This window comes from Cyprinus carpio, chromosome A3, assembly GCF_018340385.1.
Source record: "Cyprinus carpio isolate SPL01 chromosome A3, ASM1834038v1, whole genome shotgun sequence".
In the NCBI taxonomy this organism is placed as follows: domain Eukaryota; kingdom Metazoa; phylum Chordata; class Actinopteri; order Cypriniformes; family Cyprinidae; genus Cyprinus; species Cyprinus carpio.
Genome location: NC_056574.1, coordinates 27,647,148 through 27,669,865, shown reverse-complemented (window position 1 = coordinate 27,669,865; position 22,718 = coordinate 27,647,148). Strand labels below are relative to the sequence as shown.

General features: G+C 36.9%; 2 protein-coding genes across 2 annotated transcripts; both read left to right on the top strand.

Annotated features, from left to right (window-relative positions):
- The first annotated feature begins 232 nt into the window (after positions 1-232).
- LOC109062388 (solute carrier family 35 member B1) lies at positions 233-7,368 on the top strand. Its single transcript, XM_042727639.1, has 9 exons — positions 233-1,024; positions 2,509-2,612; positions 2,764-2,894; positions 2,973-3,003; positions 4,257-4,417; positions 4,516-4,642; positions 6,052-6,158; positions 6,266-6,419; positions 6,618-7,368. Exons 1-9 carry the CDS (start codon positions 903-905, stop codon positions 6,668-6,670), a joined length of 990 nt encoding a protein of 329 aa, XP_042583573.1. The 5' UTR covers positions 233-902; the 3' UTR covers positions 6,671-7,368.
- A 3,212-nt stretch (positions 7,369-10,580) lies between these two features.
- Positions 10,581-13,419, top strand: LOC109062392 (cytochrome c oxidase subunit NDUFA4-like). The gene is made up of 4 exons (XM_019079487.2): positions 10,581-10,751; positions 11,925-12,013; positions 12,247-12,307; positions 13,142-13,419. The coding sequence occupies exons 1-4, from the start codon at positions 10,710-10,712 to the stop codon at positions 13,196-13,198; spliced, it is 249 nt and encodes an 82-aa protein (XP_018935032.1). The 5' UTR covers positions 10,581-10,709; the 3' UTR covers positions 13,199-13,419.
- Positions 13,420-22,718: the final 9,299 nt, after the last annotated feature.

The window sequence follows — 22,718 nt, the reverse complement described above, 5'->3', positions numbered from 1 at the left end:
ACACGTGATGCCTGCGGACGAACTCTATGCCCCGCCCTCTTAAGATTCCAGCTCTGTGATTCGCTGCCTGTCGCCAGCTTTTGCTTATTTGGACCAATCCGACTAATACACATACCGCTACGTAAAAATCCTACCTGCTTATTTTCAAGAAAGGCCCCAGAGATTTGTTTACGGGGACTTGTATCCAATGCCCAAATAAAGTCCAAGCCGCATGCTGTCGGTAATGGACAAATACATAGACTGAGCCGAAAACCTGAGCTGGGAGGGAAGTCAACGCGATTTAGCAAATAAGGACATGCCCGTGGCGTAATACTGTATTTTAAATATGTCTCCGTTCCTGATAAAATTGCAGGCATATCAGCAGAGTACTTGGAGTTCGTCGGGTCCTTCTCCTCTAGTGTCATCTGACGCGTCAAACGAAAACATTCATTAGAGGATGCCCCAGCAGTAGTTCTCATCTGCTGTCACTAAATGTCCAAAACAGACCGTTAACTCAGCATCTCGAGTACAGAAGTACTTAGACCTTTGAGGCTTCCTCGCAGTATCCGGAAACAAAAGACGTGTTTTTACCTTAACTTACACCTCATTTTCAGGATGCGGCTAACGTTTTTTGGACACAGCTAGCGCGCGGTTCATTTAACGTCACATGACTGATCTGTAAATAAAACACAAATAAACGTAGGCTAGTAAGAGCGGGAGTTTAGTGTTAAAGCAAGTAGCTTTAACACTATAGATGTGACATCATCAGAGGAAGGACAGCCTCATCATCAGAACAGAGACCCTTGAGTCGCGTCATCATTTCCGGGCTACCGATCGCCGGTAGAGTGGATCGGGACGCAGGGGCTCGGGGTACGGGGAGCGGAGCGGTGTCCGTGTCCATACCGAGACTGCTGGACGATAGCATGGCCGCCGGGAAGGCAGCGAGCAAACCGTCTCTCTGGCAGAACGAGCGGCTCCGGTTCATCGTGTGTTTCTGCGGGGTGTTCGTGTGTTACTTTTACTATGGGATACTGCAGGAGACGATGTGAGTTCAAGACAGCATTGCATAGACCTAGATGTATTTAACGAGACATTGCATTTCTGCATTTCTTTTTCCATTCAGTTGAATTACTCCTCATTTAGTTGCTATTATTGCACTAAATTACTCTCTGCCCGTGAGAGAGAAGAAACGTCCCTTAGCCATCTCACCTTGCTAGTAAATGTACCTGTCAGTCTCTTTCAGCAATGTTTTATCACACACTGTTGTTTTATTGTTCTTTATAAATGGCCAGCTGCTTTAGCATATATTCCTTTAAACCAGTGGTTCTCAACCTTTTTGACTTCAAGGCCCTTCTTTGTCCAGAAATATATTTGCAAAATAAGCCCCTTCTGAGCTGATATGTGACCCTGGTGCTTTTATTGTAAATAAAAAAGATTATATTGTCAGTTAAATTTTTACATATTTATGTTAGAGTTTTTTATTATTATATTAATATAAATAACTTTAAAAAAGACATATTTGGGCCTCCTGGTATAAAAAACAAACAAACAAACAAACAAAAAAAAACATTACTTTAAACTTGCTAGTATTTACTAGCATAATATTACATAATATAATGTAATATAGTATTAATGTAATTACTAATAAGTTATTAAATAATATCTATTGCAATTTTGTTTATTCTTCATTAGATACTAGTCAGAAGTTCCCCAAAGAATTCATTTAGAATGTTCTCCAGCTTCACTGATTTTACTAGTGATTGGTTATTCATTAGTCACTAGTGCTTGTATGAATATTTAGACTGCCATATCAATCGCAGTTATTAGGTACTAATAACATTTATTATCGTACTCGTCATTACAGCTTTTTTTATTTGTAATATGTGAGAATGACTACATTAGATTTAAATTGAAAATCTTAATAGTAAGATTATTTAAAATATCACTACAAGGATTTAGAACGACACACTAGTGTGTAATAAACATGCAACCGGTGTCTATTCAGTTAGTGCTAGAACAACTGGATTAAAGTCTGTTTGTTATATTTAGAAGAATTAAGAGGAAATGACAGAATAAGTACTAGTAAGTGATGAGTTTTTAAAACCGAAATGTGAACCAGCAACAAAACTGGAATATATAGTAGTTGTGTCATAGACAAGGCAATGTTAGCAAACAAGTTTCAGGTCAGAAGGTCTTTAAGTAACACAACCCAGCACAATGTCTTTTTCCTTTTGAAATCTGGGGATAGTTTGTCTCACATGAACAAGCAGTGATTTATGTATTTATTTTTCAGATTATATTGCTGTTTTTAACCTCCAGACACACTGTTTTGAACCTCCTTAGATGAGTCGACCTTTCAGCATCAAATATTTTTATCAAGCGCTTAAATTAGTCGCTGCTGTAAACAACAATTTCTTCCCCAGCCTCTGTTGGTTATTTTAACCTCCAGTGATTATTAAGTCTCCTCGTTCTACACAGCTGTTCCCTTCAGTCCCGCAATTGAGTGCCTGTGTATTCTGTTTAATCCAGCACGCGGGGAGACTACAGTCACGCGGGGAAGAAGGAGAAGTTTCGTTACGCCACCACACTAGTCTTCATCCAGTGTATCATCAACGCCGCTTTCGCCAGATTTTGTGAGTTTTTGTGTCACATGTGTGGAGATCATGTGTGTCGTAGAGATCGGGTGGCATGTTATGGCTCCTCTTTTTGCATATAAATGTTGCTGCTGGTGTTTAAAATCTGAATTACAAGTAATTTTGCCTGCTCTCTATTTTGTGTTTGCAGTGATTCAGGTTTTTGAGAGCTCAAAGCAGGACCACACGAGAAGCTGGCTGTATGGCTTGTGCTCTCTGTCTTACCTGGGCGCCATGGTGTCCAGTAACTCGGCCCTGCAGTATGTCAACTACCCCACACAGGTCTGCACAGCTCTCTACTCGCGTGTCTCTGTTTCTCCCCTTCACAACATCACGCTCATGAGTCTTTGTTCTTTCTAGGTGTTGGGAAAATCCTGTAAACCAATTCCAGGTGAGCATCTTTATCTGTTTTAGTCACACAAACACAGATCTCCTGTTTCAGGAAGGAATGTCGAACATGCTGGGCTTGTTTTACTTAAGTTCACATTCAAAACACACACACACACACACAAGGCTTTAGGGATATACAGTTTCATTTGTTCATACATTACCATTCAAAAGTTTAAGGTCAGTGAGATTTTTTATTTTTTTAAGAAATACTGGTAACACTTTAAAATAAACTTAAAAACTTAAGTTAATATGAACAAAGCATGACCAATGTTTCTACAGCATATTATAATCTTAGTTAATGTTAATTTCAACATTTATTAATGCATTATTAAAAACAAAAGTTTTTGTTTTGTTAACATTATTTAATGCACTGTGAATTAACAAATTAAATGTGAAAATATGTATTTTCATTTGTTTTTTTTTTTAAAGATTAGTTTATTATGTAATGTATTGTTTGTTTTTTTTTTTTTTTGTTTATTTTATTTAATAAATTTAACTAATGGAACCTTATTGTAAAGTGTTACCGAAATACTTTTAATCAGCAAGGATGCATTAATCATAAGTTACTGTGAAGACATTTATAATCTCACAATGTCTTTCAAATAAATGCTAAGCATCAATGATAGTAATAAGAAATGTTTCTTGAGCAACAAATCAGCATATTAGATTGATTTCTGAAGGATCATGTGACGTTAAAGACTTTAGTAAACAGCTTTGCTATCACAGGAATAAATTGCATTTTAAAATATAATTGCAAAGCCTCAAATAAAAACACACTTTTAAGAAAAACAAATGATATAAAATAAATTAAAAATTACATAAAATGATTTGAACACACAAAGTCGGTATCTAATAGAAAAAAATCATTGGACACGTTGTTTACAAGTCATTATAAAACATCTAAGAAAAGCAAAGTTCTAAAAAATGGTTAAGAATCATTTATTTGTGGATACCACTCAATTTTTTCCCCGTGCATTTTTAAGTGTGACTTAAGTGTCGAAATTTTTTGTATTCATATCTCATCTGGATGTATTTTTGTTTAGACTACAGAATGTATGCTTGCCTCACATGTTCAATGTCTAACACTGAGCATATATTCCCATATGGCCATATTTTTTGGCTTTTGTTTGTTGGCCATATGGCAAACACTTCTCTTTGTTCTTGCATATTCTTTTTAACCACTCAACAGAACCGTCTGCAGATTGATGTTGTAGGTCATGTCTTCTCATTGTGCTTGTCCCCTTGGTTCCACAGTGATGATTCTGGGTGTCACAATCCTAAGGAAGAAATATCCCATGGCGAAGTATCTGTGTGTGTTTCTAATCGTCACCGGGGTCGCTCTCTTCCTCTACAAGCCCAACAAAGGCTCCAGCACATCAGATGAACACACATATGGTTTTGGAGAGATGCTACTGGTTGGTCTCTCTTTTAATCTATTACATTCTCTCCCTTATATACCATTTCCTGTTGTCTAGTTAAAGCAGATCTGATGTGTGTGTGTGTTTGACTGTAGCTGCTGTCTCTGACTCTGGATGGGCTGACTGGTGTAGCTCAGGACCACATGAGGGTACGGTTCCAGACAGGAGCAAATCACATGATGCTGAACATCAACATGTGGTCCACACTGGTTCTAGGAATAAGTGAGTTAAAAAAGAGGGGCCTATTCAATTATAGGAACACTGGCACTTCATTAGTGAAAATACTGGTTATTAAAGATAAAAGAATACATGTTTATCTCTTGAATGTAAGAACAGAGGACATACTGATTTTACTGACCCTTTGATCTGGGTGATATATTAGAAAAATCACAATAAATATATATTTTTTTAATGACTTCTGCATTTGAGATTATGAGAGTATTATATTTTTCAGTGTGTCTGATTTTAAATTGTTGATTTATGTTGAATTTATTTCTGTGCATCACTTCAAATATTGCACTTAACTTAACTTTTCATTGATTGTCGTATCATTAATAATTATAATAAGAAATGTTTGTTGCACACAAAATCATCAGAATGATTTCTGAAGGATCATGTGACACTGAAGACTGGAGTAATGATGCTGAAAATCCAGATTTGCAATCACTGGAATAAATTCTATATTAAAATAGAAAACAGTTATTTTAAATTGTAATAATATTTCACAATATTACAGTATTTATGATCATATAAAATCAGCCTGGGTGACCATAAGACTTGTTTCAAAAACCTTACCGACTAAAAAATTTTGAACAGTAGTGTGTGTGAGCAAATATTGCTGTTTATTACCGTTTTTTCATGTTGGTGCATCCTAAAATGAGAAGGATTAAATATCATTTTGGTATTCATGTAGTGAAAATCAGTGTTGAAAACATGCCTATCTAGATACATAAACACAACTAGATTTCTTTTTCACTATTTTACGCATTGCCTTAAACATTTATAATCTACTTAGCAAAAAACAGTGTTTGGTTGAAATGGTTGCCTCTGTCATTCTTTTAAGCCATTTCAGAGCAAATGGATACATATTTAGATATCATTTTTAGTTCCCCGCATTATTTCCTCCTAGTTTTTGTATCAAGTGCTTGTCTTTATGGTTTTGAAACAGTATACTGGTATTTCAATCATTGTCAGGGTATTTTCCTCCAGCAGGGGGAGCTCTGGCTCTATAGTTAGTGCTGCTGTTGTTGTTATTTCAGGCCTGACAGAAGCAACCCTGCTGATCTCCAGCAGCTGTTCAGTCTGTCTTCCTCAGCTCTGAAAGGCATCTGTTCCTCACTTTTAATCTTTAATCTCATCACACATGCAGCAAACTTCCTTCCTTCCAAACCTCTCATTATGAAACCAGATCCGTCCTGTGGTGCTCTAAGTTATCCGATATAATGAAAAGTTTTTGTAAAGTTTCTCTTTTAACTATAAACGAGTCCAAAATGAACACTTGTGAGTAAAAACCGTCTTTGGCCAGTAAAGTTACTTGCCAACCTCATTAAGGCATACACTTTTGAATGAGAAACTAACATATACAAAGCATCCACTAAGAAAGTTCTCTCTCGCTCTTTCTTTCTGCATAGCTGTGCTTTGGACAGGGGAGGTGTGGGAGTTTTTGTCATTTGCTGACCGCTATCCTGGCATCATCTATAATATCCTCCTGTTCGGTATCACTAGCGCTCTTGGACAGGTAGCTTTGTTGTTTGAATAATAATCATCATTCATTTAGACACCAAGACCTTAATGAGAATGAGGTGATAATGCAGTGTTTTATTCTCCTCATCTTTCTTCTCTTAGACTTTCATCTTCATGACTGTGGTGTATTTTGGGCCGCTCACCTGTTCCATCATCACAACGACACGGAAGTTCTTCACCATCCTGGGGTCTGTGCTGCTGTTTGGAAACATCATCAGCCCAGTGCAGTGGTTTGGTACCCTCCTTGTCTTCCTCGGTGAGTGATCTGTTCTCAAAACTATATTATGTATATTTATACTGTAATACACACACACACACACACAAAGACTATGATTCAGAAAGAAGTCTCTTATGATCACCAAGTCTTCATCAAAAATACAGTAAAAACAGTAAGATTGTGAAATCGTGAACAGATATATAACAAGCTCAACCATGACTCTGCTCTGTCTTTCAGGCCTTGGACTGGATGCCAAATTTGGAAAGTCTCCTAAGAAGACGACATACTGAAGACTGGAACCCTGTGTGTGTGTGTGTGTGTGTGTGTGTGTGTGTGTGTGTGTGTGTGTGTGTGTGTGTGCGTGTGCGCACATGTATGCCTGCGTTTGAACTCCTGAAACAAACACAGACTAAAAACTTTACCACACTAACTTCATCATTGGTGTACTTAAGAGATGATGTTTTAGCACTCAAAATATTGTTATGCTGAGGTTCTGAACATTTAATTATGGGATACATTTGCCCATCATCTTGCAAAATGGTATCCATGGTAACAGAGGGACAGTGCTAGTGTGTGTCTGTGCCTAATCATAATCTGTCATGCTCATATGGCGAAATCAAAAAGATAAAGATCCAATTTAAAACCGTAGTCTATAAAATGTAGACACACCACGGTTGATTGTACTTCACTGAAGACTCCCTGCAGCGAGGCAACCACTGAATTTTTTAACTACCCCAAATTCAAACTTTTGCCATTTCTATACACACCTCCTAGACATTTGAGAAGTACAGAGAGTTCAGACAGGTGTGGTCTGCTTTAATTGTAGTCTTAATTTAGGCAGCAGATTGTTAAACGTCTCATCCTCATTGCATTCCCCAGGAAGTGTGTGTGTATGTGGTGTTTACTTTGTGTATGTAATGCACAAACATCTGTATAGATTAATTATTTGTCAAAACATGGCTTTTTCATACCAGATGTCATATTTATATTCATGTCTCATCTGTCTTGTTTGAAGTCAGCAAAGCAAATGTTTAGAAAGTTGACCTTTTTTTTTTTTTACTATATATATATAGTATATATATATATATATATCTGCATTATAATACTATCCTTGTGTCAGAATAAAAATGGAATTTTATAGATTAATTCTACTCTACGTCTTTACAGAACGATCTGTTTGGAATCATAACTCGTGTTTAAAAAAAAAAAAAAGGGAAACTCAATCATGTTTCTAGAAGATGCCGTTGACCAGCTGTCACCGGGGAACGTCTGCCAAAAATGCTGTTCGTGTCTGCCAGCATCATCTTCTCGCTCTGTTTGGGGAGAGAAAAACAACCCGATGACGTTAAACGCAGCCCCTGGACATGAATGGGCTCGTGGGGTGTCTGTTTAGGCGCTTTCCAAACACTGCTTCCTGAAGCTTCGACACTTTTGCGAATCATTTAACAATCCATACGAAGCCTTGAACCAGTGGTTTTAATTATTTCTGAACAGTTTTATTAATTCATTTTAATAACACGTTTTTGTATAATAAAAAGGTAGAGTTGTAGTACCTTATTAGCTTAATTAGCTAAGTTCTCCATTAAACATAAGTCCTGAAAATTAATATAATCGCACACACTATAAAGACACTTCATATTTAATGGTATAAGATGATTTGGTATTTGCAATTAATAGATTCAACTTTCAATTAAATATTTGCAATTGGTTTTGTAATTTGAGCAGATTTTTTCTTGGCGTCACACTGAATCATTTTGCGAAGCAACTGATTCAAAGTCTCGAAAAGCTTGTGTTTCTCTCCTTTCACTAGTTGAAGGCTTGTTGCAGTAGTTGCTACAAAACTACAGGGCCCCGCAAATGATATTCGGACAAAAATATCTTGACCACGAATGAATAATTCCCCTCGACTTTTGAATTAAGAAAACGAGGGAACGTATTAGTAACGTTAGTACGTGACCACGATTTAACTAAACGAGGGAAGGGAGCGACTTTTCAACATCAGTGCCGTAGAAGATAATGTATTGGCCTGTCATGCATTGACTTGAATGGATTGAAGTTGAATTAGATGAAATGTAGGCTACCTGACGAGAATCAGCCCTCCACCTTCTCATGATCGTGATCGCAATAGAGATCCGTCGCCGTTTGCTTAACAGGAACTCTGAGGAAAGGTTAATGTGCAATTCAAAGCAGAAACAAACAAGGCCGGATGTCAGGAAGGCAATTTGATTAAAAGAGCCAGCAGAGGAGAACTGGCAGCGCAGCAAAACTACATGTCCACACTCACCGTTTGAACAAACTGCCCTGAAGCTGTCCTGACTAAACCGATGACGAACAGCTTTTCTCCTTTCTCTACCTCTACTGTAATCTTATGCTCATTTTAAGCTGAGCACTTTAAAGATATTTAAGTGGAATTTTAAGGTGGTCTTGTTAACACATGGATTGACTGTTGAATCTGATTGATTACATATTATTCATACAATAGCAATACATTATTCATAATTAATTGATTCTCCCTTATTCCTCGTTTGCATTGTTTAAATGTTCCTTTCTGAAACAGCCTACTGCTTATATACATTCAGACAGTCTTCTAGTTTTGAGGACAGTCACACAAAGAGCAGTTGTCAGGTGTCTGTACAGACAATTGAGAGGCACACAGCATCTGACCACTGGATTTACAAAAATCATTTTAATTTTATAAGTGCTTTCTCAACATTTCAACATTGCATCAATATTTATTTGAATTATCACTCAGATGGTTATTTAACCATGTATTGCTAGGCTGTCTTTTGAAGGCTTTTTTCTTTCATATATATTAAAATGCACAAATTCACATTATATCTTATTTACATACAATGCAGGGATTCTTAATTTTGTTTTCAGTCGAACCTCTTTCAACTAATAAAGCCTATTTATTTGAAGCCCCCCCCCCCCCTTTAAGGTAATAAGTTAGCAATTAAGTAGCACATTTGCATATTCAGGGTTCTCTGACGCTGGTTAATGGTCACATGACATTTTAGTAAGAGTTTTATTTTGATTGTTGTTATTTTAAAATGATTTATTTTCATTTTACATTTTTATGATTTAAATGTTAGCTTTCAATCACCTGCAGTTCCTTCACGAACCCCAGTTTGGGAAACCTCGACATAATGTAATTGTTTAGTGCACTTCATTATGTTAATAACGAGAAATGTAATATATTTCCATTTTCTTTGCATTTTTATGTCAATATGGTACGAGATTATCCTATTTAAATCAATGTGATAAACATGTTAGGACAAAAGTAATCAAAAAGTAGTCTGTTTATATCACCTGAAATGTGTAAATTAATGGATTGCGTTACTAACTATATATATATTTAGATTTTAACGAATATATATATATATATATATATATATATATATATATATATATATATATATATATATATATATATCGTTAAAATCTAAATATTGTGCCTATAAATTGCATGTATTATATTTAAAGGCAAAAAACATTTATATATGAATTAGAGTTTGTGGTTAATGTGCAAATGTCCTTAATGTCCTTAAATGTACTTAAACTACTTTTTTTATCAATTTTTATCTTACTTTTATTATTAGCTTTAATCTTTGAGGTGAAATATGACCCAGACGCGTTCTTATTTTTTTTAGACTGAAATGACCCTTTAAAAGTTCACAGAGAACAAATGTGAACTATTTACAGAACATATATATCATACAACAACGAGAAAAATGTGCGCGTGAGTCAAGCGTGTCCATGTAGGCTGTCTTTCGCACGTTTTAAATGAACGTTATATTTCTAAACACCGCTTCGACCTACAGCGACCTTGTTTCTCGTGTACTACGGTCACTAATGCTTACAAGCACAAGAGCCTGCAAAGTCCAAAGATCCTTCTCGCCTGGGATCAGAGATCTGAAATCACTCCGGATAACACTGAAGTCCGTGCGAACTCACAAACTGACCTCAGATCAGCTCAGCGATCAACTAGAACAAGCACCGCGCCTTCGAATGGGTATCCACAGCGCCGCCTTTACAAAATACCTCCGTGTATAATTGAATTATCATTAATGTATCGCTTTTATTAGCATTTTATTAACATTTCAATTATTACACTGTAAATAAGTTTTTATTAACTGAAATGAGAGAACAAACTATGTCAAAGTATAAAATAAGGAAGCAGGCAAACTCTATAAGCCCCCAGCGGACTGTGTCCTCTTCTTTCAGTGCTGGAGCGGATCTGCTAGAGTTTGCCAGTGAGCTACGCTCAGTCTCTTTCATTCTTTTTTTCGGTACATTTTTGGTAGATTTTATATCATCTCATCAATCACGATGCTGAGCACAGTCAGCCGTCAACTCAGAAGCCACCCTGCCGTAAGTGAACGATGACTACGGGACGATTTATCCCGCAAAAGACGGTGGCAAGAAGGCGTTGTAGAAACGCTCGCGCTAGCCTGCTAGCGTCCCCGCGCGGAAACACAGACATGCCGCCAGTCTGGATATTTATACCTCTGAATAAGCATTAAATATCTCATCTGAAAATACGTATTGATTAAATTACACGAAATTTGAAACATGGTGATTCCCAGACCTGGAAAATTAATGGAAGTTATTAAAATAGTGAAAGTTTCACTCTCAGTTATTTAATCGGCTACAATCGCTCGTTTTAAGTGCAATCTCAAACTTATTTAGAAATAATGTATAACCCAGAATAAATAACAATAAATGCTTTGTGAAGCGAATTGAGTTGCCACTAAACGAACATGTCTCAGTGTCAAACCAGTCGCAACTGTCACACAAGTAACGTAAACAACACACTTTCCCCAATGTATTGCGCTAGCCACATATATTTATTGCCAGGCTTGATGTAAAAATTAGGTGAATTTTAAATACAATTTAAACTGACATTAAAACGAGTTTTATTTTATGTGCGCGCTTACCACAAGGAGACCTTGAGTCACGTGACAGCACTGGCCGTCTGCAGCTCAAGGACGAGCGTGTTATACTAGTACAAGGACAGCAAGGGCGGACAAAAACACTTTTACTTTTAAACCGCTGTAATCTTCGTATTCTTAATATTTCTTTGTTAGTGGGCCCCATATTTTAATTTCGTGGTCCACATCTGACCTTGTGAAGACTGTGACCTGAAGACATTTGCATGTGAAGTTTTGAAGGCGTGGGAGTTTTAGGAGAAACTCTCATCTATTATATTTGAGTTATTTAAGGCTTTTGTCTTTAATGAAGTAACATTTGTGAACATTATATGCAACAGTAATGTCATTCGTTACTGTATAATCTTGATTTGTGGTTCTCAACTGAAGGTCTTTAGTATGGTTTTGGACATTTTATTTACTAACGTACAATAAATTATATTTTGGGTTGCCAGCTGGAATACACTAAAATTCATATTCTGAAGCAAAACCAGTCGTGAACCACCATACTAGATGGTCATCAACCATGGTTTACATCACCTATTGCATTTGACTTGCTTTATAGTTGATTTTATTTTATTTATTTCTTTCTTTTTTTGTTCACCTCTCATCATAGTTGATCCCACTGTTTATTTTCATTGGCGGTGGATGCACCATGTCTCTGACATATCTGGGTCGCCTGGCCTTGCGTAACCCAGATGTCTGGTAAGCATCTGTTCTATGGACGATACAAATGCATTAATCATCTGTCTTACAGTAGATGATAAAACAGCAGCCTTTTTTAATTGAGGAACGGTTGTAATTGTGATTGAGGAATCTGATTTGTGATTCTTCATATCTTGACCCAAACAATTGGGAGAGAACAACAGTGCTGCTCAGATCTTCTTGCCATCATTGTTTTTAATTTTTATTCATTCATTCCTGCACTTCATCCACAGCTGGGACAAAAAGAACAACCCAGAGCCCTGGAATAAACTGGGGCCCAATGATCAGTACAAGGTATGATCCATGTGCATGATCATTTAAACCCTGTGTTCAGGATGTATCCTGCTTCTATGTGTATTACATTCTGATTAATTTTGTTCCATGTATTTAAAGGAATGTTCTGGGTTCCATCCAAATTCTGTCAACAGCATCTGTGGAACTGAAAATAATTTGGACTTGTCCTTCAGTTTGAAACAATTGCATTTACAGCAAAAGTACTTTTAATGGAAGCCTAGTGAACAAGCCACTGAAGGGCTGTATGCTTACAAACTTGAAAGAGACAGAACATTACCATGCCACAATAATAACATTCAAAAGTAGCCATGAGAAAACTCAGCTTTTCAATAATGACAGAATTCAGGAACATGTCTGTTGTTTTTATGGAAAGCATAAAAAAACTATGCAATAATAATTACTACTATTACTACTATATTACTACATAAACATTCTTTTAATGTGATGATAAAGCACACTTCAAAATGTTTAGCATCCAGCATGCAACAGCAGTTGAGTTTGCAAGCTAACTGACCAGTGTATGTGGTGTTAGTATAGCACTTAAACCTGCCTTTGTTGCCGGAGTGCCTGAGGTGATCCTTTTAAAAGATGTGACTGAAGGACCGTATCAGGACCTAATCTCAGATCCTAATTCATTAAGCGCTCCATAAGCTCATTTTATGTGTTCTGTTAGTTGGTACAAATCTAATCGTGCCTGTGTCTTAATGTGAATTTGATGTGGAGTCGAGTTCAAGTTCAATACATAAACAGGCAGTGGAGTTAATGGATTTTGCTGAGTGCGTGTTATTAAACCGCTTATTTTGTATTCTCAGTTTTCTGTTCTTCTTTTTCAAGTTCTATGCAGTGAACATGGACTACAGCAAGCTGAAGAAGGACCGTCCTGACTTCTAAACGAATCACAACATCTAGTGCTGGACCAAAGGTTTAAAAACAAACTAAAGAACAACAAGATGTCCGCACACTTCTCCTAATTTATGCAAAGAGACTAAATTGCACAATCTTGGCTTTGCTTTCCTGAATCCCTTTGTAACATCTATGATGTCTCTTGTATTTTCTCTCAAGAGTCAAAAATGATTAGTAAAGGGTTTTATCCGACATACAGTGAATAACCAGTTCATGTCTCATGATTATTTTGGTGTTTATATAAATGTTTCTGAGACTAAGTCTTTGTTCACACTGCACACAAATCTGATTTAGTTTTCAAATCTGATCTTTATTGTTCATATTGGTATTTTGCGAAGCTAAATCATTGCCTCTGTTACTTTTGCTGTTGCTTATTTTCGACTTTTTATTTTTCAAATTTACAGTGACTGGGAGTGTTGGTAGTTAAATTTGATTCATTTTGGGATTTCTGAAAACTACATCCTTCAATTAAAATGGGGAGGGGAGGGGGGGGATCTTGATTGTGTGGTTTAAGCATTATAATTTGTTATAGTAAAAACATTAATGCTATAAATTTTGTAGTTAATATTCATACACCTAAATCATCCAGTGGCTTCGTCTGAAGGTTGCTGAGGTGCCTTAGTGGGCTTTACCTGGTTGGGAAGCACTGCTCTATATGGTTGCTTTAGTATTGATGTCAGTGTCAAGAAACTTTTCTTTTTTTCTATGCCTGGGAGTAGTGAGGTATTGACGTGGAGAAAGTTGCTTCTGCGTATGTCTATCATAACATCTAGGCATGTTTCTAAACTCATGAGGCACATGCATCAGTTCTATGATGATGAAACCGATTTGGGTCAGATTTCAGACTGCTGCTTTCCTGGACAAAAGAAGCTTCATGACATTGTGTTTCGCAGAATAATTTAAGTTGTATGCTTAAAGGGTTAGTTCACTCAAAAATTAAAATTAGGCTGTGTTTTACTCACCCCTGTGGCATCCTAGGTGTATATGACTTTCTTCTTTTAAATGAATCCAGTCGGAGTTGTATTAAAAATTGTCTTTGATCTTTCAAGTTGTTTAATGCCACTCAGCAGGTGTTGCATGCATCAGTCCCAATGAAAGTTAAATAAAAAGCACCCATCCATTAAAAAAAGTGTCTCACACACTGTTGTACACAGAAGCAGTGCCAGGGGAATGACGTATGAGTTCGGCTTTGCGCATGCACCGCTTAGAAGTAAAGCACGTGGAAGCGCAGTGGAGAGACCAGAACAAAACAATGGTCAAGAATTAGAAGTACAAAATGAGGATTTGTAAAGAAGAATTTCAATATAATCTAGGAGGAGACTAGTTTTCCTTTGCTAGAGTAAGGAAACTTTGCTTCCTTTGCTCCTGTTAGAGACTCTCTGGCACATGCACAATGCTGACCTCAAACATCATCCGCCCGGAGCTGCTTCTGTGTACAACTGTTGGTGCAAGCTAGATTAAAGTGATTCTTACAAAAATGTTATGGATGGGCGCTTTTTATTTAACTTCTTTTGGACTGATGCATGCAACACCCGCTTAGTGCCATGAAACAGCTTGAAAGATCAAAGACAATTTTTAATATAACTCCAAATGGATTCGTCTGAAAGAAGAAAGTCATATGCCTCTGGGGTGAGTAAAACAGAGCCTAATTATAATTTTTGGGTGAACTAACTCTTTAAGTAAATATCGGAGACAGTTGTTGAAGCTCCCTGAAAGCATAAGAAGAAAGTAATATATTTAAAGTAATTAGTCTCACAGCTGCTTTCTTGCATGAAAAACTTGGTAGCTGCTTTCCACAAATAGACAAGAGTGTGATATATAGTCAAAGTCTTCCATAAAACACCTCTGGAATTAAACATGGGAAGCCCTGAGTGATGCTGCAGCAGAAAAATTCCTCGCTTCACTACGCTTCTGGACTTGAACAAGGGTAATCAACACCCCTCTGTTTTTCTGACTGATGTGATCTGCTCTGACGGCAGAGCCCTCTAGCGGACGGAAGGAAGCTGACAACTGGTAATAAACTTCACACACCAGTCAGAATGTATAAAAAGGGTTACATGTGTTTATTAGCTTGGGATCGAAACAGAAAATGTTCAAGAAGAAGAGTGCATGTAAGAGGAAGTCTCTGATGAGATCTATGCTGTGTTATCCATGTTTTTCCTCTATGTGAGGGGGAAGGCATGCGAGTGGAAAAACCTCTAGGCAATAACATATACTGTGTGGATGTTGCTTTCGATTGGCAGCCTATTTTAAGTGCATGGAGCATATAGGCTAAGATATGACTTGCCAGAGCTTCAATTTATATCTGATATGACGGACGGATATGGACTGATCCAGAAAGCTATAGAAATCCTAATTTAGAATAAATGTGACATGTCCACAGTGTTTAACTGAAAATTTGGGAAATATTTTTAACAATACTAAGATTTTGAATTCTGCCTTGATACATGGTTTACTGTTCTGTACTTTTTTTTTTCCTTCAATTTTGAGATTCAGAAAGTATGTCTTAGTATTTGGGGAAAATGTAAAAGGTGTATACATTTCAAATCTATCAAACTAAAAGTATTTCATTTCATAAGAAACCTAGTTGTGTTATTTTGGGATGTTTGTTTATTTCACACTCGTTGACTGCCATTGAAGTCCAGGATCAGTGACATTATACAGTGAGGTGGTGGAGGAGTATAGGCCCTGTTTCTTCCGCCGTCACACCAGCCTAATCTGAAATAGTGTAACTTTAGTTTCAAATGCAAGCCTTGCATTTGACTTGCTTATACAGTATATTCTTATAAATCCAGTCCCCGGAATGGAACAAGCTGCTTTTAGCTGTTCCTTCTGCAGTAATACCATTTTTTCCCCCGTTCTTGATGACTTTGGTAAATGTCATTGGGTTGCGCACAGACAGGAGAAAGCATTCGAAAAAAGATGAGCGGAAAAATGTCAAGGAGACCTTCGTGTGCCAGCGGCTTTAAAATTTCACCTGCCTTTGCAAAGGTTATTTCACATTTTCGCTGATAATGAAAGAATTGTTCAGATGGCTGTTGAGATGGGCGACAGCTCCCACCTAGCGATTTCAAAGACCAGCTGAAAATCAGAAAAGTTAAAAGTGTTGTAAGCCAGGGGTCACCAAACTCGGCCCTGGAGGGCCGGTCTCCTGCAGAGTTTAGCTCCAACCCTAACCAAACCTACACCTGTACCAGCTAATCATACTAGAAACTTCCAGGTAGGTGTGTCAAGGCAAGTTGGAGCTAAACTCTGCAGTACACCGGCCCTCCAGGCAGTGCTCGAATTGTGTCAAAGCTCTTGGGGGTTTTTAAAACACCTTAGGGTTTAGAATGGCCCACAGTGGCCTGATTTTGTCAGGAGATTTGTCTCTCCCTGTTTTACTGGCAGTTGACAGACATTGTTTCTCCCTAAGCCAGGACTGATTATAGCAAGGGTCAAACATGTTGAGAGGGGGGCCATTAAGGTCAATGAAAAATACAGCAGAGAGGCTCTTGGCTCGAAGAAGCACCCTGGGGTGCTATTCAAAGCCCTCAACACCTCAACTGTGATTTTTATTTCTCGTGTGGCATCCATAAGCGAAGTGTTTCTGTTCTGAAAAAAGAAGACGACTCTAAAATATAATCATGTACTAGCACCACTTTCACAAATTTTTCTCTGTGTCATTTTCTTTTTCAGACTAAAGTTGAAGAAAAACACTACCTGAAGTTTTAGGGACTAGACTCTTAAGTTCACGTAGCACATCTTTTATAGTTGCCAGTTCTTTAACAAAGCCAGTGCATGAGAGGTGATTCAATAGGCCATTGATTTTTTTTCTTTCTCCATCAGAGCGTGATCCATCTTCAGCTGCTTTTTTCATTTGTGCAACCAAAGCAAGGTAGTCTCTCCATACAGCTTGTACAGTCACAAAATTACTTGCTACCCAATGAATGGTAAAAAAATTTGACCAATCTTAAGCAGGCTGACATTGAGTTGAGAGGCTGCCTCTGCAAGCTGTCTTGCATTCTTTGGGGACTGATGGTACAGTGTGTACAGTTTTGAAATAAATATCTCAGTCATTGCAACCTATGACTGACTTTAGCACATCATTTACTGACAACTCAAGTCTGTGTGCAAGGCAGTGGATACTTTCCAGTGAAGTATAGTCTTTTTTCAGCCTTGTGATAAGACCACTCTCTCTTCCAGTCATCACAGATGCCCCATCGGTTGTTAAGCAAATCAGATGAGACTTGAAATATTCATCATCCAGGTCAACCCCTGCCGTAAGCCATTTCAGCCATTTTCCCAACTTCTGCCGGACCCAATCATGCAGAAGGATTGACAGGCGCGGAGCGTCTCTGATTAGCTAAAAAAATGCGGGCCGCTTTCTTGAACTTTTGTTGTTGTTGTTTACAGAGTCTAGAGCAGATGCAGAGATTAATGTGATATTTGTCAGGTAGTAGAAATATTTTATGTGCACAAATATTGCTTACAGCACCTTAAAGTTGTGATTAATAGAGATTATATTAGAAGTTTTGACAAACTTGGAGAAACAGGTCAGGCGCTCATTAGGAGGAATTTTGTCGAAGGAAGTAAAGGATTTAGTTATACTTGCGGCCCAGAATAAACAATGAATTCAGCTGTATTTTTTGTATGTGTGAGAGAAAAACAAACGAAGGAAGTCTGCAAAGGTATATATTTTAAATCACTGAAGCCTCATTCCATGCTATTCTTGTATCTATTTCCTGCGGAGACATGATTGGTTATAGTTGAGTGACAACAGTGCTGTATTCAGTAGTGATGACTTTAAAACAGGCTTATGTTTAGTGGATCAGGCTGTCCGTCACCCCAGGGGTCAGTCTCACAAATCAGTCATCCATCTTCCTGACCTCTGACCTTCCCGTGGACGTGGGCCTTTGTGTCAGATCGAACTGCAGGTAGAATATAATGAGTGTGTGAGGGGAGAAAGTGTCAGTGTGCTGAAGAAGATCTACTGCAGGTCAGATGAGGGATCAGTGTAGTCTGAAACAGAAACAGTCACACACACTGAGAGAGAATTATTAGCTCTGTGTCAAAACCTCTCTTAAATGTTTTTCATGGTGCCACACACTGGACTCATCAGAAGTGCTGTCTGCAATTTGCGAAATCTGGAAATAGATGACATTTAGAGGAACCACAATAGCAGGTGTGTACAGTACCAGTGCTCCCTTACTGTTAATTAAATGGGAAATAAGTCATTCAGTTTGCAAATAGAAGGGTTTGCGATCCCCATTTGTGCAGATGACTTCTTTTTTTAATCAGAAAAATTTAAATTAGTTTTTTTTTTTTTTTTTTACTTTTGAGAAGTACTTTGTGAAGTCTGATTAGTTTTGTATTTGTTCATGTAGGTTTGTTGGAAAGACGAGTCTGATACTGTACTTTTCTAAGCAATCAAACTTGTCATTTTTGCCTTGCAGATGGTAAAGAATCAGGTGGAAAAAAATCTTACTCTAATCTTGCTCTGAAGAAGGAGCCACCAGAATATCACAGAAATTTGGACTTAAACGCTTTTGACGTGGACCAGTAAGCAACCATCCAGAATACTTAAGCAACCACCCAAAACAATATTGCATTACATTTTGCACAGGTAAGCATCCTTCACATTTTCTTCAGAGAGTATAAAAATTGAATTATTTTTTACTGCTCAGACAGTAATATAAAATGTTTTGAAGAATATGGACACAATTTACCCACAGATACTGGCAAACATATATCTAGAGTACTTAAGTGAACAATGAAGGCTTTACCTCATATCTTAAATCATATTTTTCTACACTATAAATGTCAGCATTAGCATGCATTTAACAAATGAATGTCCTTTATAACAGTAATTTCAAATTGTACTCTCAGAATAAGCCTACAGCTATTAAATTCAGCGATCAGCTGCACACTGTGTTTTCTTCGGTTTGTGCAGGGCTGCTCATTTTTAGAAAGAACACATCAGTCTCATTAAATGTTTGTTCAACATTTAGAAAAGTTTCACTGGAAGTTTCTTCCTTAACTTTTTATATTAGTCTGTACTTGTATATTTACTGAGCTTAGGGCGAGTTGATTCTGATTGTCTTGATCATCGAGAAGAGAGGATTTCTGGGTAAATACTGAATGTTTAAAAGCTCACAGAAAATGTGGTGTATTTGCTTTCGTTTTCTCAGCTCACACAAGAACTTTTATTATATTGCCTTGAGTCTTATCTTAATAAACATCAGCAATAAGTGTAGCTAAAGTTGCTATCAATTTTTTTTAAATCTGGTTGATAAAATGACAAGGTTTAATAGTCTTTGTATCCACCAAATGCTCTCGAGCTTGCGAGGCGCAGTTCATTATGCAAACATCGACATCAACTATGTTTACTACCCATAATTAGTTGTTAAACAATGTTATTATCTCTTATCCATCCTATAGTCTCATAGATGTGCATTTAATTATAGTTCAACTATATTTATTCCTCACAGCACTGGAAAACAATAAGGTTTTTCTCATATAAATTGTTTATGTGAACAGTAACAAACCCAAATGATTAAAAAAGTAATATAATCACACAATTTATTTATAGTTTAGGGATGTTAAAACAGCTGTTCCTTAAAGATACATTTAATTGAGTTTTGTCATTTTAACACAAGAGAGTCTTGGGGCAAGTTCCTCTTCAATGTTCCGATGACTGGCACTATATTTATAATTAACAAGAACAAAACTGATTTATTTATATAGTCATCACATCAGGGCTTTAGTAGAAAACAACTGCATGAACCATCATGGAAATATCAGGGAATTAAAAAATTGTGATTTCAAGACCTTCAAGGAAATGAATAAGCGTCATTTTAGGACTTTCAGAAGTACATTTTATATACATATATATATATATACACATACACCAAAAACAGTATCAGTTTTTAACAATAAAAGATCAGCCACATGCTGGTTAAAAGATGTGTATTTTTCCCCTATTGTAGTTTAGGTCACTGGGAGTCACTGAATGTCATTTTATCTCATTACTTTTGACATGACCTTTCTTGACCTAACCAGCTGTCCAATAGCCTTCGATTACTAAAGCCAATCAGATACCTTGCCTGACACATGCTCAGTTGTGCTGACAGGTGGAGTAGATTGTCGTCTGGGAATGGCCCTGTTTCGATTGGATTATGAGCTGAGTGTGCTTGTGACTGATTGGATTAAAGCGAGCACTTAAAGTTGATTGGGTTACAGTGATGGATGGCCTCAAATGTTGACAGCACCTATCTCTGCTTCAGGCACACAGTATTCTGCCTGTGGATGTCTAGATCATGTGTTGAAAAGATATTATCCTTCAGACTTCTTAGAAAATGGAGCGATGGCTGGTCTGATGTGATGTTTTGAGGGACACTACTTCCTTGCTGGATGTAGGCAACAGTATTTCATGGAAATGAGATTCTCTTTGTCCCCCTCCTTCCATCTCTTACACACACTCCTACAAAGGTCAGCCGTGTCGCTGCAGTTGAGAGCAGTATTGGGTGCTGCGTGATCTCAGGATCAAATCCATATTAATAGCTGTGAGGTGGTGCAGTACATTAGCCTGCAGACATTAGCCTGAGAAAGATATCAGAGTTCAGTTTGTGTGTGTGTGTGTGTGTGTGAAGGCACTGGGAGCAAACTGAGCTTAAACAGTAAAATAGAGAGTCTGAGTTTTCCTAGAGATCGAACAGTGTTGTTTTTGTTTAAACAGAGTTAATGTTTTTAAGTGTCTGATCACTGATATGCAGGACTGTTTTTTATTTAACTTTTTTGTCTACTAAATAATGATTAAACTATAATGAAAAGCATTATGAATATTTTTATTAATAATCATTATTGTTTATATGATGCTACATATTTATGTATATAATCGTGTGTAAGCATTAATGTTACAAAAAAGTCCCAAAAATGTAGGGAAACAACACATTTAATTAATCAGTGAACACTGCTGTTTCCTTTTGAATGCAGTGTTTTAATGTTAATGGTGGCGTGTTATTCTTTAGAAACGTATCTTGTTAATATTATTTAGAGACCCACCAGAAGTTTATTGGAGCTGATACTTAAGAACTGATAACTGATTAGGTAGGTTAAGCAGACATGGTGATGGAAAAAAACATGAACTGGAGGGAAGAATTATATTTAAACGATTTTTTGTTCACTCCCAAAACTTTTGAGAAACTTTGCAATTGATCACAAAAACATTTTTTTTTTTCACACAAAAGTGAGTTTACTGCAAAATAATTACCTTCAAGTTTAATGTTTTTTCCTTCCATCTATTTTTTTCCCGTAAAGTATAAATCATGCCGTTGTGCATAATTCAGAACTGAAGAATTGGTTGAAATATGAAAGTTTCTCAATCCACAGGAAGTTGAATTGGAATTTAAATTTGAATGACAGTAAGAGGACTTCAATTATTTGCAGTTCAATAAGTCTTGGCATTCTGGGAAAAGAAGTGTGCTGTCAACTTAGTCTTGACAAACATGTTTTTCTCATTAAAATGACACTTATTGGTGTTATTTGAATTTACTCTTCCATAAATTCTGATTTCAATTCTATTTTCTGTTTGCAATACGTAGTCAAATTCAGTTTAAATTAAGAAACTGGATCAAAATTTATGAAGCATCCTCAGCCAACTCTCAGTGGCATGGAACATCTGTAAAAAAAAAAAAAAAAAATCAATGTTGTAAATAAAATGATGATTATTAGTTTCTACGCCACATTTTTTTTTCAGTGTATATAACACTGATATTTCTGTTAATTAGCTTTTAAGAAAGGTGGTGCTCCCTGCATCCCGCTGAATTTTACTACTATGGGATAGAAAACGTCACAACGTAGATTTCTTTAATGTCACATTTGTTTCAATTATCCTTGATAGCTTATACCATCAGAAAGACTCCAGTGATCTCACATGTGGCTTGTCATGTGGTTCAGAAGATATGCCTCAAACATTGCCCAAGATCTGCAGGTAAGATTTCAACATGAACTCAAACATTTCTAATTAAACTCTCCAAGTTATCTGACATACCTTATCCGCATTCATTTTATAGCTCAATTCTCTAACTTTTTGTCTAGTTTTATTTCTGCTAAGGGATTTTAGTAGTAATGCCTGAGACACAATTGATGCCTAATTTATAGCTCCAATAAGTCTCCGGAGCTATGGAAGAGCAAACTCTGAGCAATAAAAATCTACTCTGGGCTAATAATGCTGATTAGTGAGAAAAAATGCTGTTCAATGATTCATGAAAGCGCGGGCGAGCAACAAACTAAACAGGTTTAAAATTGAATGTGAATAAACAAAACTCAATAAACTAATTAAAATATTAGGGCATGAATGCACAAACACATTTATAAAGCAATTTTGGTGAATAGCCCTGGGCAGTAAGATGCATGTGAGAGTGAGACACTTAAAAACACTTCCCCACAGATGTCTAGACAGACTGACAAGTTAAACAGGGTTAAATTTCTTTCCTTCGTCAGTCTGTTCCCAGATTAAAATTCAACT

Excerpts from the sequence above, each read along its gene's own strand:
- LOC109062388 (XM_042727639.1), top strand. The coding sequence starts at position 903 with ATGGCCGCCGGGAAGGCAGCGAGCAAACCGTCTCTCTGGCAGAACGAG. Across the intron at positions 3,004-4,256 it reads ATCCTGTAAACCAATTCCAG|TGATGATTCTGGGTGTCACA; the intron begins GTGAGCATCTTT and ends TTGGTTCCACAG. Across the intron at positions 4,643-6,051 it reads CACACTGGTTCTAGGAATAA|CTGTGCTTTGGACAGGGGAG; the intron begins GTGAGTTAAAAA and ends CTTTCTGCATAG.
- LOC109062392 (XM_019079487.2), top strand. The coding sequence starts at position 10,710 with ATGCTGAGCACAGTCAGCCGTCAACTCAGAAGCCACCCTGCC. Across the intron at positions 10,752-11,924 it reads AACTCAGAAGCCACCCTGCC|TTGATCCCACTGTTTATTTT; the intron begins GTAAGTGAACGA and ends CTCTCATCATAG. Across the intron at positions 12,308-13,141 it reads GGCCCAATGATCAGTACAAG|TTCTATGCAGTGAACATGGA; the intron begins GTATGATCCATG and ends TTCTTTTTCAAG.